This window comes from Myodes glareolus, chromosome 15 (genome assembly GCF_982192425.1).
Source record: "Myodes glareolus chromosome 15, mMyoGla1.1, whole genome shotgun sequence".
Classification (NCBI taxonomy): domain Eukaryota; kingdom Metazoa; phylum Chordata; class Mammalia; order Rodentia; family Cricetidae; genus Myodes; species Myodes glareolus.
The window spans coordinates 50900589-50914482 of NC_142040.1; the positions used below are offsets into that span (position 1 = coordinate 50900589).

Genomic DNA, 13894 nt, shown 5'->3' on the forward strand with positions numbered 1-13894 from the left:
GAGAAATGCGGTTTTTCCAAAATAGCAAAATTGTTATCTTTCCCCATGGTTTAAAAAATAAGTATTACCATCATGACATCACTAGAAAGAAATGGAAGCATACAAGGAATAAACTATAGTTTCTTTTATATCAAAATGTACTCTTGAAAATGTGTTTGGCACAGTGCTAAATCATATATAGTTAATACTAAATATTGCAGGATACAATAAACCCTGGAGCTGTTTACACCCTCTTATGGGAATGAAAATAATAGATAGCAATTATCAGAAGTCAGCCTGTACAAACTGTATAAACAATATTTTATGTTCTGCTTTGAAAACCAATGATATAATAAATTTTACATAAAAGACTGCAAAATAATATAAATGGATTTAAACAGATCTTTACAATAAGAAATTCAAATGGAAACAGACAAGTAACAAAGAGAAGTAAAAAAATTTATTGCAGTATTCGCTCCACCAGACGGCCGGGGCCCTTCTCGTACTGTTTTCAGGGTGACCTAATACAACAAAATCTACATTTACAAAAGCTCCTTCTGCAAGTAGGCCACAGGTACTGCATGCTTTGTTCTCGACAGAATAAATTATATGTCCAGGAGAGTCTGCCACTTTACAGCCTGGAGAGACAATGCTTCCCTGGAAACTGGGCTAAGCTAAAGAAAGCCATCCGCTTAGGTTCAACTCCAAGAACACTTTATTAAGAACATTAACAGACTAATTTCCAACATTCACTTGTTTATTTTTTAAACAGAAAGTTTTTTCCAAGATATAAACAATTTTGTTAAACTATAATACAGTGGGAGTAAAAACGAACCGAGAAACGTTTCTGCTGCACAACAGCGAAGGAGCTCCCACAGAAATGTCTGCCCAACATTCCTTCCTTGTTCCTGCATCCCAGGTTCCACTCTTCAAAAAACTGATTTTTTTGCCAGAATGTTGATATTTCAAGTTTTTTTGCCTTTAAAAAAATTCCTGTAAATTTGGCTGCATGTACAAATTCATTAGCTGGAAGTCCCGTCCTTGGCGGCATACAGGGATCGTAAAGTCTGAACAACTTTATTAGTCAGCTTATTAGCACTCGTTAGAGCAATTTTTTTGTAAATAATGTCTGACTCTTTAATAGTGTCTACCCAAGGCACCAGTTTGCGGCCATCGCGGCGCTTAGCCTCCGTCCAGGAGCCACTGTAGGAGCCTGCCATCCACTGAACACTGAAGCCACTGCTGGTTTTCTGTACTACTCTTGCAATTTGTGGTCGATCTTTGTACTTTGGACAGCAAATAGCGATGACATCCATGACGTCAACACTTTCATTCATCTGTGCTGCCAACTCCGTAGAGTCTGAATTTCGTTTTGACCTTCTCAATGACTAAAACATTGGGAGGGGAAAAAAGACCAAGTGTTACACAAAAGAATTTTAGTGAAATTATCGTTTTTATTGCTTTTAATCCCTTGACGCCGGGAGTTGGGATTTCCCAGCACACTTCCATTGCCGGCAATGAGACGCACCGTGACCGCCAGCGCCAAGGGGTTAACATATACTTGTAAAACCATATAACTTTTAATTTGTACCCGTGTCTTTACTCTTGATATATAAAATTATATGTACATATAAACCATAAAGCTACATAAAACTTAGCAACAATAAAAAGGATAGCACACATTAATACAATCCAAAAAATTATTAACCTTTTATGCTGGATAAATCTCATTTCTGTTTTTTTTTTATTATCTTTTATGTTAAACTTTCTACAAAAGGATGTATAAATGGTTGAGTAGAGAATCTCTATCTACAAAATGTTTTGTTTTATAAGTATTACATTACTTGGTGTACATTTAATAGACTGACATATATAAGCACATAAAAATCATTTTACGTAATACGCTGGGAAATACGTTGACTCCTCCTCCGCCTCACCCCTGAAGTGCCTCCTCCTCTATCCTCCCCATCACTTTCATCATCTTCTGTCTCTGCTGCTGTGTTATTTTTAGGGCTGCCTCCTCCAAGCAGCGAGGTAATTGCTTTGTTCCGAGCATTCGTACTGGCCGACACCTCGCCTTCCTCTTCTTCTTCATCAGGGTCCAGGTGTTCCATGAGAAGTTTAAACTGAAAAAGGATTGAGAGTTTTAAGTAGATAGGCAATGTGTTTGGACTGGTGGCCAGGTGGTCCCTCTCCTAGTTACTGCTCTCCCACGGTTGTATGAAAGCCACAGACTGCACGAGGCTGTTTCATTAAAATTTTAGGCAATGGGTTTTCTGGCTCAAGACCCGAAGTTTGCTGGAGGTAGGTCCAGGTCACCGAGCATTCAGGTGATAAGCACGGACACACATGCTATCTTTCAGCTTTCTGCTTGTTTTATGCTATGTCAAAAAATAATGAATAATTTTAAAAATTAAAATAATTTTTAAATTAAAAAAATTAAAGTTTGAAAAGATAATAGTATAAAAACAATCGTGTACATTTGTTTGGTTATAAACAATAACTATAATACTCGTGTAACTTACTCTAAGAAAATTATAACATAAAAATGTTAGGACAACATTCTTTTTTTTAAAAGAGATTTGTTTATTTATGTGCTCTGTCTGAATGTACATCTCCATGCTGGATCAGGGCAATGGATCCTATTATAGACGGGTGTGAGATGCCAGGTGGATGCTGGGAATTGAACCCTGTTTCTCTGGAAAAGATCGAACCCTGGTTCTCTGGAAGAGAAGCTAGTGCTCTTAACTGCTGAACCATCTCTCCAGCACCTTAGAACAACTTTCTAAACATATTCCAAAAATAGTATTTTAAAACATTGTGGTAAAATGTACATATAATTTAGTACTTTAAGTATTTTAGGTACCTTCGCTGCTTTGTACAGCCATCACCGTCTTCCATCATTTAAAGAGAAGCTCTACTCCCTAGACCTGGCAATCTTGATCCTTACTGTCTGCGTCTATACATCTGCTGCTCCTTTGGCTGTGCTTTATGTTGATAGCTGTTTTCAAGCTACCCATGCAGTCACGGCTGGACTCAGTGCTGAATGAAAGACATGCACTGCCTGCTACTCAGGGGTTTGCTTATTCTAGAACACATTTTTTTGGGGGGTTGGGGGGTTGAGACTGGGTACCAAAGCTTGCCTGGAACATGATATAGCCTAGGTTGTTCTTGAATTTACAGTTCTCACAACTCAGGATCCCATGTATTGGTATTACAGGGAATCTGCTAGCAAGCTTAGATCTTTAAAGACATCTTAAAAAGGTGTACTTATATATTTATTATACACACACACACACACACACACAGCATCCAAGCATATGTGTATACTTGGATTACTCATGTAAAAACTGAAAGAAAAGCTGTGCGTGAAGGGTCACACCTTTAATCCAAGCACCTAGGAATGCAGAACATTTCTTTGAGTTCAAGGCTAGCCCGCCCAGTCTACATAACAAGTTCCAGGACACCCACAGCTAACACAGAGATACCACCGAGAAAGAGAGAAAGAGAGAGAAAAAGAGGAGAGGAACAAAGTGGCCGAAGAAGGTAAGAGGATGACTAGCCATGGTTCTAACTTTTAAGGTTGTAATCCACACAATCTGATGACAGTTGCTTACAAAGCAGTGTAACCACGCTGCGGTGGGTGCAGTGGGAAAGCTAGCCCTGACAGCCCGTGGTACTCACGTCCAGGTACTGCCTAACTATGCTCCTCTTCACCTCCTCCGTTAGCTTGGTATTAGCCATGTCACTTCGCAGGAAGTCCAGTGTTTGTTTGGGATGAAAATGAACCCCTGTTTTTCGGTTAATGGCTTTATCATATACTTTTGCAGATTCAGATGGAGAATATTTCTGAATTTTACTGTTTTGGAAATACAAAACCAGAGTTTTAAAAAACTTCAGGCACATACTTAAACTGATTCTAGTTCTTTCTTATTTAGTAATAACTCAATTTTTAAATCATACGAATTTCAACTAATGAAAAGAGAAAAGAAAAAGCAAATATTAACAGTGTTCTTTAGTTTACATCATAAACTATATTGACAGGGATATGGAAAAGAGATACCCGGCTCAGGAAGGAACAGACCTGGACAAATCCAATTACAAGTAGAAGGCATTATTTTAATGAAACTAATTTCTTGTATCTAATTTATAGACAGTAACTATGGCAATAGGGCAGCTTTCTTACAAATGATCTTATCTAACTAGTTTGCCTGCTAACTTTTAGTTCTTTTCTATAAAAAGAAATGTCACCATTTGTGTGTGCTTGTGTACGTGTGCTCACCTCAGCACACACGCGGAGGTCAGAGGACAAGCCAAAGGTGTCAGTTCTCTCCTTTCACAGTATGGTTCCTGAGGAAGGATGTGGCTTGCCAGGCTTAGTTGCAAGCACCTTTATATATCAAGTCATCTCAGTGGTCTTACAGTGGTCTTACTTCTTTTGGTTTACAACTAGTTTCAGATGATGAGTAACTGTTTGGAGCTCTTTATAACTCCTTATCAAGACTTTACACTGCTTAAAATTATTCTACATTAGTTACTGATATCTTACAACCAAGTGTTTCTCTTAAAAATCGGACTTCTAGGGCTGGCAGCAGAGCTCAGGGACACAGCACACACTTGGCAAACACAAGGCTCTAGCTTCATATCCAGTACTAGATGAACACAGTGGCTGGGTTTTTAGCACCTCTTGAAAACATTGGAAGTTCCGGCTACACTGTGCAACCTCTCCTGTGGAAACAGCTGACAACTGAGAAATCTCTTTGAGTCTGGAATTTATTGAGTGAAGAAGTGTTTTCCCATCTTTTAATATTGGAAAAAAACTCCAAATAATGGTTTACAGTAGACGAATAATACATAGCAATAAAATTAACCAAATCCGAACCTCCTGTGAATTTTTAATGTGCTCTGAACAGAGTATATTTGCTTTCTTACTGATTATATAAACTCACCTATCAGAAAATCCACAGAGATTCTTCAAATGTTGTTTTAACATAAGGAGTAATAAAATACCCTGGGAAACATTTGCAAATTCAATTAAAGGGGCTGAATTTTCTGGCAGACACTTCATCACTGAGTTGACATCATCTTCAGAGTCGGAATCGGAATCCGAATCTACCCGCTTCCGAGATTTCCGAGGCCTGGAAACTTCCTCTTCGCTCTCACTGGACTCGTTCTCCTTGGTAGGGGACGCTTTCCTTTCTTTCCTTTTGTCCTTTACCATAGACTGAAAGAAAGAGGAATTGTTCTGTTTGAAAAATAATAAAAGCAAAATGCCTCTAACAGTGTTAGTGTCCTCCATCTAACAGCCATGAAAAGTTTCACTAAAGAATTGATAAAGCTCATTGACTTTCTATTAGCAACTGAGATGTAAGCCTGAAGGGAAAAGCTAGTCCTGAGACTAAATCACAAACAACATCCATGCTATCTCCCCAATCCAAACAGGCCCTCTACAATAGTTAAAGAGAAATGATTTTCTCATAAAGACAGTAACAAGAGAGCTTATTATAAGAACATTAATTTGGCACATATAAAACCATTGACGAATAAGAGCAGCACTTATAATTTAAGGGAGACGACAGGGCTCTCACACACCTCCAGATTCCATCTAACTACCCCCCCCTTCAAGAGTTTTTAGCAAGCTACCCTGCAACTTCTTTATATTAGTAAACCCTGTTTCTCTGGAAGAGCTAATTTACAAGAGTGGGGGGGGTCACACTGAGAGAACCAAACTACAAAAGCAATTATTCAATTTTTACCTGTTAAGAAATAACAGGAGACACATTTCTAAGTACAGCCTACAAAGTAAAATAAAATTAAGAGAGCAAAATAGCTAGAATTGCTAGAAAATTAATATTCTCAAAATTTTTTTTCTACACACACATACCCTAGAAGTTTCCTTTAAAATGTGCAACTAATTGAGCAGGTGCAGGGTGAGGATTCAGACTTGGTAGCTGAAGGGGGAACCAGTGCTGTTGTTCTGTGGTTCACAACAGATTAGGTACTAATGTAATTTGCTTAGGTTTCTAAGGTAATTTCTCTGAGTTACTAGTTTTATTAGGCTGAGTTTTGAGTACTACAATTTTGTAAAATGAGATCTAAATGGATTAGCAGGCATACAAAAATCTTTTATTGAAGTATTAAAGAATGTATCCTGCCTAGTGCTATATCAGGTATTTTCATAATTAATTATATTTGTACTTATGAATTGCGACAGAAAGGACAAACTTAGTGCATGCCAGCTCCATTAAGATGCATCAATAGAAAGACAAGGACATCAGTGGTGTAAGCTACACACCAGATATGCACCCATCCACATCAGTGTATACTCACTCCAGTCTTACGAGCTAATACAGTACCACAACATCAGCATCAGCAGAATAGCAACAGCCTCTAATGGGACTCAAGTGGATACATGAATAAAATGGGAGGGAGAAAGTGGATGACCCGTCAATGGAATGGTTCAAACTTGTAGAAAGTATACATAAACTCTCTGGAAATAACGTGGTTTTAGACCTGAGCAGAAATGAAACAGTAACCCACTTCTCTCAGTTCAAGTACTGCCCAGATTTCAGTAAGTTCATTTAGAAGGGATTTATATGCCTGTGCAAAGAATAATGAGAAATGAAACACTGAAAATAGTATGTTTGCATTTGCGAATAGCAATATGCTGGTGTGGTGGTGCACGCCTTTATTCCCTGCAGTGGTAGACAGAGGCAGGGAATCTCTGCGTTCAATGTCAGACTGCTCTACAGGGCTACCCAAAGAAACACTGTCTTGAAAACTGAAATCAAACTAGAAGAATAGCAATATGTGTACTTACCTCCTTGAATGACTGCAATAGGTTACTACCGGAAACAGAGAGTGTAATGTCTATGTGATGCATTATAAACAACGGCTCTTCCTGAGTCTGGTACGGAAAACAGGCTAGATTGTCTGCTATGTACAAGAGCATAGTCACTTCAGTTTTCTGCAAATTTTAAGAGAAGGTACACAAGTTTAGATAGCAGCTGGAAACCCGCCCAAAGAACTTTTAGAAAATTATCACAAGGCACGTTCGCCTCAGTACTGGAGAGAGAAGAAGACAAAAGAAAGAGAGAGGAGAAAAGAAGCAAAGAGACAGACAGTGGATGACATACATGCAAGGGTGAGGCTAGGCAGAAGCACAATTCACAAAAGTGACCTCATAGCCACTCTAGGAGATTTTATAATGATGTACATCATGCTACCTCACGAAGGAAGAGGCAAAGTTTCTAGTGCAGTTAAGTAAAAATCCTTTTCCTTTATAGATTATGTGAGACCTTTATGACAGATCCACACTATATTAGAAAGCATACATATGAAAATATAATTAGTCATTGTTGTCTCAAAATTTAACACTTATGGAGAACAGTTACTATTCAGCCTCCAAAAAAAGTATATGTAATACACTACTAATATCTGAATTTATCCATCCCTCATCATGCACTGGTAAAATATTTTCCAGGGCCAGACCTGGTGGCAAACACCTTTAATCCCAGCACTGGGAGGTAGAGGCAGGAGGATCTCTGTGACTTTGAAGCCGGCCTGGTCTACATAAGGCTACATAAGTAAATTCCAGGACAGCCAGAACTATTAGTGAGACCCTGCCTCAAAAACAAAAACAAAAATCACCACCAACAAAAAAACCCTGAAACAAACTAACCCAAAGTACTATGAAATACACAAAATACAAGAGAAATTATGGTTGATACTGGTCGTTGGCTTTAAAAATAAGAACTTTAAAAAGAAACTTAGGCTGGGAAATATTGGAATGTGACTGTACGCCTAGCACAACGGAGGCAGAAGCAAAGTACCACCTGAGTTAAAGGGGTCAAGACCAGCTTAGGTAACACAGCAAGATGCCATGCCCTAAATAAATAGGAAAACACGTTAATATTTACATTTATGGATGTTTGATAATTTATAGAAAAACTATCATAAAACTTGTAACCAAGGCAATTACTTGCAGATATTCACCACTAAGCTTACTGACTTTTAGAATTTTAACACAGAAAGTATTAACTTTTCCCTTTTTCTCTTAAAAATCATCATCATCGTCATTTGTGCATGTTGTGTGTGGGGGACATGTGGAGGTTAGATGACAGGTGACACTGGTTCTCTCTTTCCGCCTTCATAGAGGGTCTAGGAATTTGACTCAGGTTGCCAGGCTTGCATGGGAAAGCTTTCCTGCTGCTAGCCCCTTTTGCTCTTTTCTTTTTTAAAAGATTTATTTTATTTTACGTGAACAGGTATTTTACTTGCATAAATGTATGTGTATATTTTGTGTGCCTAGGTGCCTGGAACTGAACTTATGAATGACTGTGAACACCATATGGGTGCTGGGAACTGAGTCTGGGTCCTCTGCAAGAAGCACAAGGGCTCAGTCACTGAGACATCTCTCCAGTTCCCTTTCCTCTTTTCTCTAGATACTGGTCAAAAGCTTAAGCATGCTTGTCCAGATTCTCTGGGCTAGACAGATGTGGTAGCACACACCTTTATTCCCAGAACTGCAGGAGGCAGAAGAAAAGCATCATAGTGTATTCCAGGATAGCCAGGGCTACATGGTGAGACCCTGTCTCAAAACACCAACAGATTCTTAGAGCTTGCACCTGCCCAAAACAGCTGCAAAGCCACTTTGTTAGCCTTCTGCTGTCTTGGACCTAACTCAAAGTCTCTCTCTCCTCTTCTCCATCTCATTCCTTCTAGCAGCAGCCAAGACAGACAGCGTTCATGCCCTGTTGTTTTCTTTTCAAATCCTAATGAATTGGTCATTAAATTTAAAAAACCAGACTAAAACTAGTAATTAAAAGCACGCTATTTTCTGTTTATTTTCTCTGCACGCAAGTAACAAAATATACAGCAGCAGCAGAAGCAATAGTAAAAGTTCATAAGACAGATGTAATAAATTTAGTATTTATAAGACACCAAATTTTAAAAAGTGAATTGTTTTATTTTTACTTTGTTTCTCTTTTAAAAGATTAACTTGTCTTTATGTGTTAGACTGTTTTGTCTGCTTGTATGTATATTCACTATGTGTAAGCCCGGTATACAGAAAGCAGAAGAGGGTCTCTGACTCCCTAGAACTGGAGTTATGGGTGACTGACTGCAAGTGGACACATGGATGTTGGGCACTGAACCCAGTCCTCTGTGACAGCATCAAGTGATCCTAACCTGAGCCATCTTTCCAGATCCCCAATCTACTCTTTAAAGTTGTATACCACTGTCCAAATGTCACAGAGAGGAACACAGAGGATAGAACTCCACTTGTCAATATTCATCCTTTCACCCGTTTCTGACTTCTCTCTCTTCTTGATTGGCCTGAAATAATCAGCTGTGGACCAGGGCAGCCTTGAACTTACAGTGATGACCCTATGACCCTGACCCTGCCTCTGAAGACTGGGATTAAAGCATCAGCTACTACACCTAGCTTGCCTATTATTTCTTTTCTGATACCCTGTGTTGGAGGCAGTCAATAGTAAAGTTCTGTACTGGAGTTCTGTCAGAGTAAAGTTTTAAAGTTCTATTATCCTAACAGAGATAAAGACTGAAGAAATATCAGTAGAAACCATATTCAATATATGCTAACTACAATAATTTATTTTCCTTATTTGTATTGTATCCTTTTAACGGAAAGAAACCCTTTGAATGCCATAGCACTATAGCATACCATTCTCAGTCTTAGCAGTAAAGTCCTACTCTGTGAAAGCTGAATACTAATGGTGATACAATAGTGAGGATGATGGGGGAAAGGTCAGGCATTCTGAATCACAAACTTGGGACATGTATTTGTTATGTCATATAAAAAGTTTTCATGCAATATTTTAAAAAGAACAGATCTAGTAAGGTATATATGCTCTGGTAAGTATAATTCTGCTTTACTATAAAAACTCTATGTCATATGATTAAGTAAGAAAAATGTTTACATTGCTCATCCACAAGCTGCTCTACAGATAGGCTGGTCTGTGCTCTATGTGGGTGGGTAGGTGCTACAGCGGCTTTACCATTCTATCTAGTAATGTCTTACACAATGGTGGGTACCATAATAGGTACTAAAGAAATATCTGTAAAATGGATGAATAAATTATAAAAGATAAACCTAAAGAACAGAACTTTCTGCATTCTTGACTAGTGGACCTGGCCAGTGCAATGTGTGTCAACTTGCACTTACATAAATGTGTAATTTGAAGAAAATCAAAATGAAAAACTCAGCACTAAAAATCTATATTATTATTAAGCCAGGTGGTCATGGCACATACTTTTAATCCCAGCACTCGGAAGGCAGAGACAGGCATATTTCTGGGTACAAGGCCACCCTGGTCTACAGAGCAAGTTCCAGGACAACCAGGATTATACAAAAAAACCCTATCTTGAAAAACAAAAAACAAATCCCCCCAAACGATATTATTCTCCAACAATATTTGAGTCCTACAGAATGGCAGAAATACCCTTATATATGTATGTATGTATGTATATGTATTCACAGAATCTATCCCCAGGGATAGTTTCAATGACGCAGCTGACTTCTATAAACACTGTTCCTCGCTGGCCAGATGTCTCAGCGGAGAGAAGCTTGTCACCTAGCCTGAAGACTTGAGTGCAGTTCTGGGATCCACATGGTGGGAGGAGGAAAGTGACTCTCACAAACTGGTCTCTGATCTCCATATCCACAATGTGGCAACCCCCCGCCAAATATAAAATAAAAAATTAAATGTAAAAAATTAAGAAAGAAAATCCTGATAAAATTTCCAAGATATTCAGTATAGACACATAATCATATTTTATTCCTCAATACATTTTTGCTCATGTAAATGCCCCCTTTGATTGTGATCATAAACTTTGTAAGTAACTTAGTAGAATAAGGAAACAATATAATCAGTGACATTTACCAAAATGGCAATATTTAAGTCTTGACTCTTTTAGGCATCCAGTTTCTAGAACATTTATTTTTGGACGATAATAAAGTATATGCTTACTGCTGTGTCATCAAAGAGGTTGAGTAAGGAAATAAGGAAGGCGCGTCTGTGCTGGCGGTTCCCGCGGATCATGGAGTAGAGGTGTGAGCACAAAGCACTTGATGACTCATCTTGTCGGAAACCCCTGACAGGATCTTTTAGGCACGTGTTGATCGCCTGTTGTACCTGGTAAGACATCTTCATACCAGCCACTGCTTTCATCTGAAATGTAAAAAGGCTTCACTTGCATTAGGGATATTAAGACTCATACTCAACATCACATTCAAGGCTAACTTCATTATTTGGTTTCCTTATCACAGAAAAATCACAGAATGAGGTACTGGAGTAGTAACTGTAAACCCCATCATTTTGCACATACAAGAAACCAAGCAGAAGTCTAGGAGTCACTGCTAGCCAAGGTTAAGTTAGGGTCTACAGCTCATGCCTCCTGACTATTGTTTTGAACAATCACCCTGGCCCAATGTCAGTTAGTTGTGAGCTAGAATAAACACCTCGAGGAAAAAACTTGGTTGTAAGCTAAGAAAAATATTAAGTGACTCATTCTAAAATAATGATTTGAAAGTAGTGATTTATTAAAGCAATATTAATTTACTAAAAGCACTTACATGAATGAATCCAGCATACTTCTTGTCTATTTCCACAAGCTGCTGATCAGCCTTGTTCCTCATAGCAGGTTCTGGATCTGTGCCCATGGCAATTAAATATGGAACACACTGGGAGAAAAAAAAAAGGCTTTATAAGACACCATAGAAGTAAAAATTCTATATAGATTTCAATAAATGTCAAGCCTATACATCAAAAATAAAAATCTAGCAGTAGAAACTTTCTTTAATTGCTATGTTTTGGTGTGACAATCTTTCTTTTTTTGATTTAACTGAAAGAAAGAAAACACCAGCAATAATAATGATGTACTTGGATTTAAACAATTTCAACACAAATTAAAGTTTTTTTAAAGTTCCCAGGTTAACACTATCATGTAAGACTATAAGATAGGGACCAGTGAGGTGGCTCAGTGGACAAATTAATGGCTGCCAAGTCTGAGGACCCGAGTTTAATGAGAACCTATATGGATCGATATGGTAGAAGGAGAACACAAAGTTCTGCAAGTTGTCTGCTGACAGACAGACAACCTCTTCCTTTATCCACTGAACCTTCTCATGGGCCCTATCTCTGAGTAATAAAAAAGGTGAAAATATCAATATGCTGCTAGTGTTAGAAAGTAATCTTAATAGCCGAGTGATGAAAAGCAGACTAAATGGATGTCAATATACTGTTTTATGACACACAGTTATGTTTACATTAGAAAGTACACATTTAGTTATATTTTAGAAAATAGCAGAAAAGTTCCTGTTCTAACACATCAGTGTGCATTAGAGTAAACCCCGTGGATCGGAAGGAGACAATATCCACAGTCTCTGGAAGTTCCATAGTTTGTGGTGCTCCACTGACTACTGGATAGCAGTCGTATGCCAGCCGAAGATGAAACACTTCACGGATACTAAACATTTTATGACATTATTTCTGTTTCCTTTTTTCTTATGCTGGGGTCAAATCCATAACTCAAATATCTGAATATCCTAGGCAAGTACTCTACAATTGAGTTACAAACCTGCCCTTTTAGTCTCTCATCCCAACCACACTGCGACAATTTAACACGTTGAATAGCTGATATTACCTCCAATTTAAAGAGAAAAATGGAACTCAGATGATGGAATTTATGTTTTTGTGGTAGAACAAAACCTTATTTCTTATTCTTTTAAACCTATTTAATTCCATTGACATTACTTATTGTTGGTTCTTAGAGATCTGAGTAAAATTAGATTAAGATGAATTTTATCAAAGCTAGTGAAAGAAAAGGACATTTTCTCAAAATAGAAACTGGAAGTTTAACAAAAATATATATGTATTCTGTGGCAGTGGCAACATAACAGATTATTAAGATTCTTAGGTTCTTAAGAGTTGAAGACAACCCAGGAAGCCAAGGCAGGAGATATTTAAGCCCATGAGGACAGACAGCCTGAGTAATGTTAAAAGACTATTTTTAACAAACGGAAGAAGAAAGAAGTAGCCAAGAAAAGTTTAGTCATAGGAGTTTAGGACACAGATCTTATTAGGGGAATAAAGAATTCCTGATGTCCCCATCCTGGTGTCATCACACAGCCCATTTTGTTGTCCGTGAGTGCTGCTATCACAGAACTCGCTTACCTGAACTGGATGAATAAGACCCTGGTTTAGAGTTAACGCGATCACATTTAGGGCAAAGTGGCGGACACTTGACTGGGTGTGAAAGAAGGCCTCAAGCACCTGTTTGAGGTAAAGCTGCATGATGGAGCTACTCATTCCCGAGGAAACATCTCCCATTTCTTTTAGGTCTTCCTGTTTTGCAACTTTCTTCCCTACAACAGAGGGCAAAGGAGAAACACATCAAGGTCATATTAACTTCTGCTTCTTACTCCTGACAGAGTCTACGACTCAAACACAGTGGTAACAGCTCATTTTCAAGCTCAAATGGTTTCCAATGGTTTTTCCTCAACTGTGTCAGAGACTCTTAGAGAACAATAAGAGTAGATATCTAAAATCTTGGAACTATTTTAGAGAGTTTAATACCTCCTACTAACAGTTCTACCATCCTTTCTAGGATAGGAGGAGTGGCACCCATCTGAGCTGGTGTAGTGCCCGGACTACCTGCACGGGCAATCACCAACCACGCTCTCACTTACAGTCTCTGTCTGCTTGCTGCATACGTGTGTCTTCTTCTTGTAGGTAAGTCTGGAGGTTTTTTAACACTTGTATTTTTAAATTCACTGAGGAGTTCTTATCAGATAAAATATTATTATACAGATTCTTCACTTCTTGCTCAAACATTAGACTTGGATGCTGTATAAAGGCAAAGCCTAAGGAAAAGGGAAAAATGTCTTTATATA

General features: G+C 38.2%; 1 protein-coding gene across 2 annotated transcripts in view; it reads right to left on the reverse strand.

The window, feature by feature from the left end:
- Positions 1-417: 417 nt before the first annotated feature.
- Nipbl (NIPBL cohesin loading factor) overlaps positions 418-13894 on the reverse strand; it is a 153700-nt gene continuing 140223 nt past the window's right edge. Inside the window, exons 39-47 of one of the 2 annotated variants that reach the window (XM_048428991.3) lie at positions 13691-13864; positions 13176-13366; positions 11576-11683; positions 10971-11171; positions 6800-6946; positions 4929-5203; positions 3664-3838; positions 1917-2105; positions 418-1367 (exon numbers count right to left, since the gene is read on the reverse strand). In XM_048428991.3, the coding sequence (XP_048284948.1) occupies positions 1002-1367; positions 1917-2105; positions 3664-3838; positions 4929-5203; positions 6800-6946; positions 10971-11171; positions 11576-11683; positions 13176-13366; positions 13691-13864 (1826 nt within the window). In that variant the 3' untranslated portion in view covers positions 418-1001. Of the gene's footprint in view, positions 1368-1875; positions 2106-3663; positions 3839-4928; positions 5204-6799; positions 6947-10970; positions 11172-11575; positions 11684-13175; positions 13367-13690; positions 13865-13894 lie in introns of both variants that reach the window. The other variant, XM_048428995.3, reaches the window with a different exon arrangement.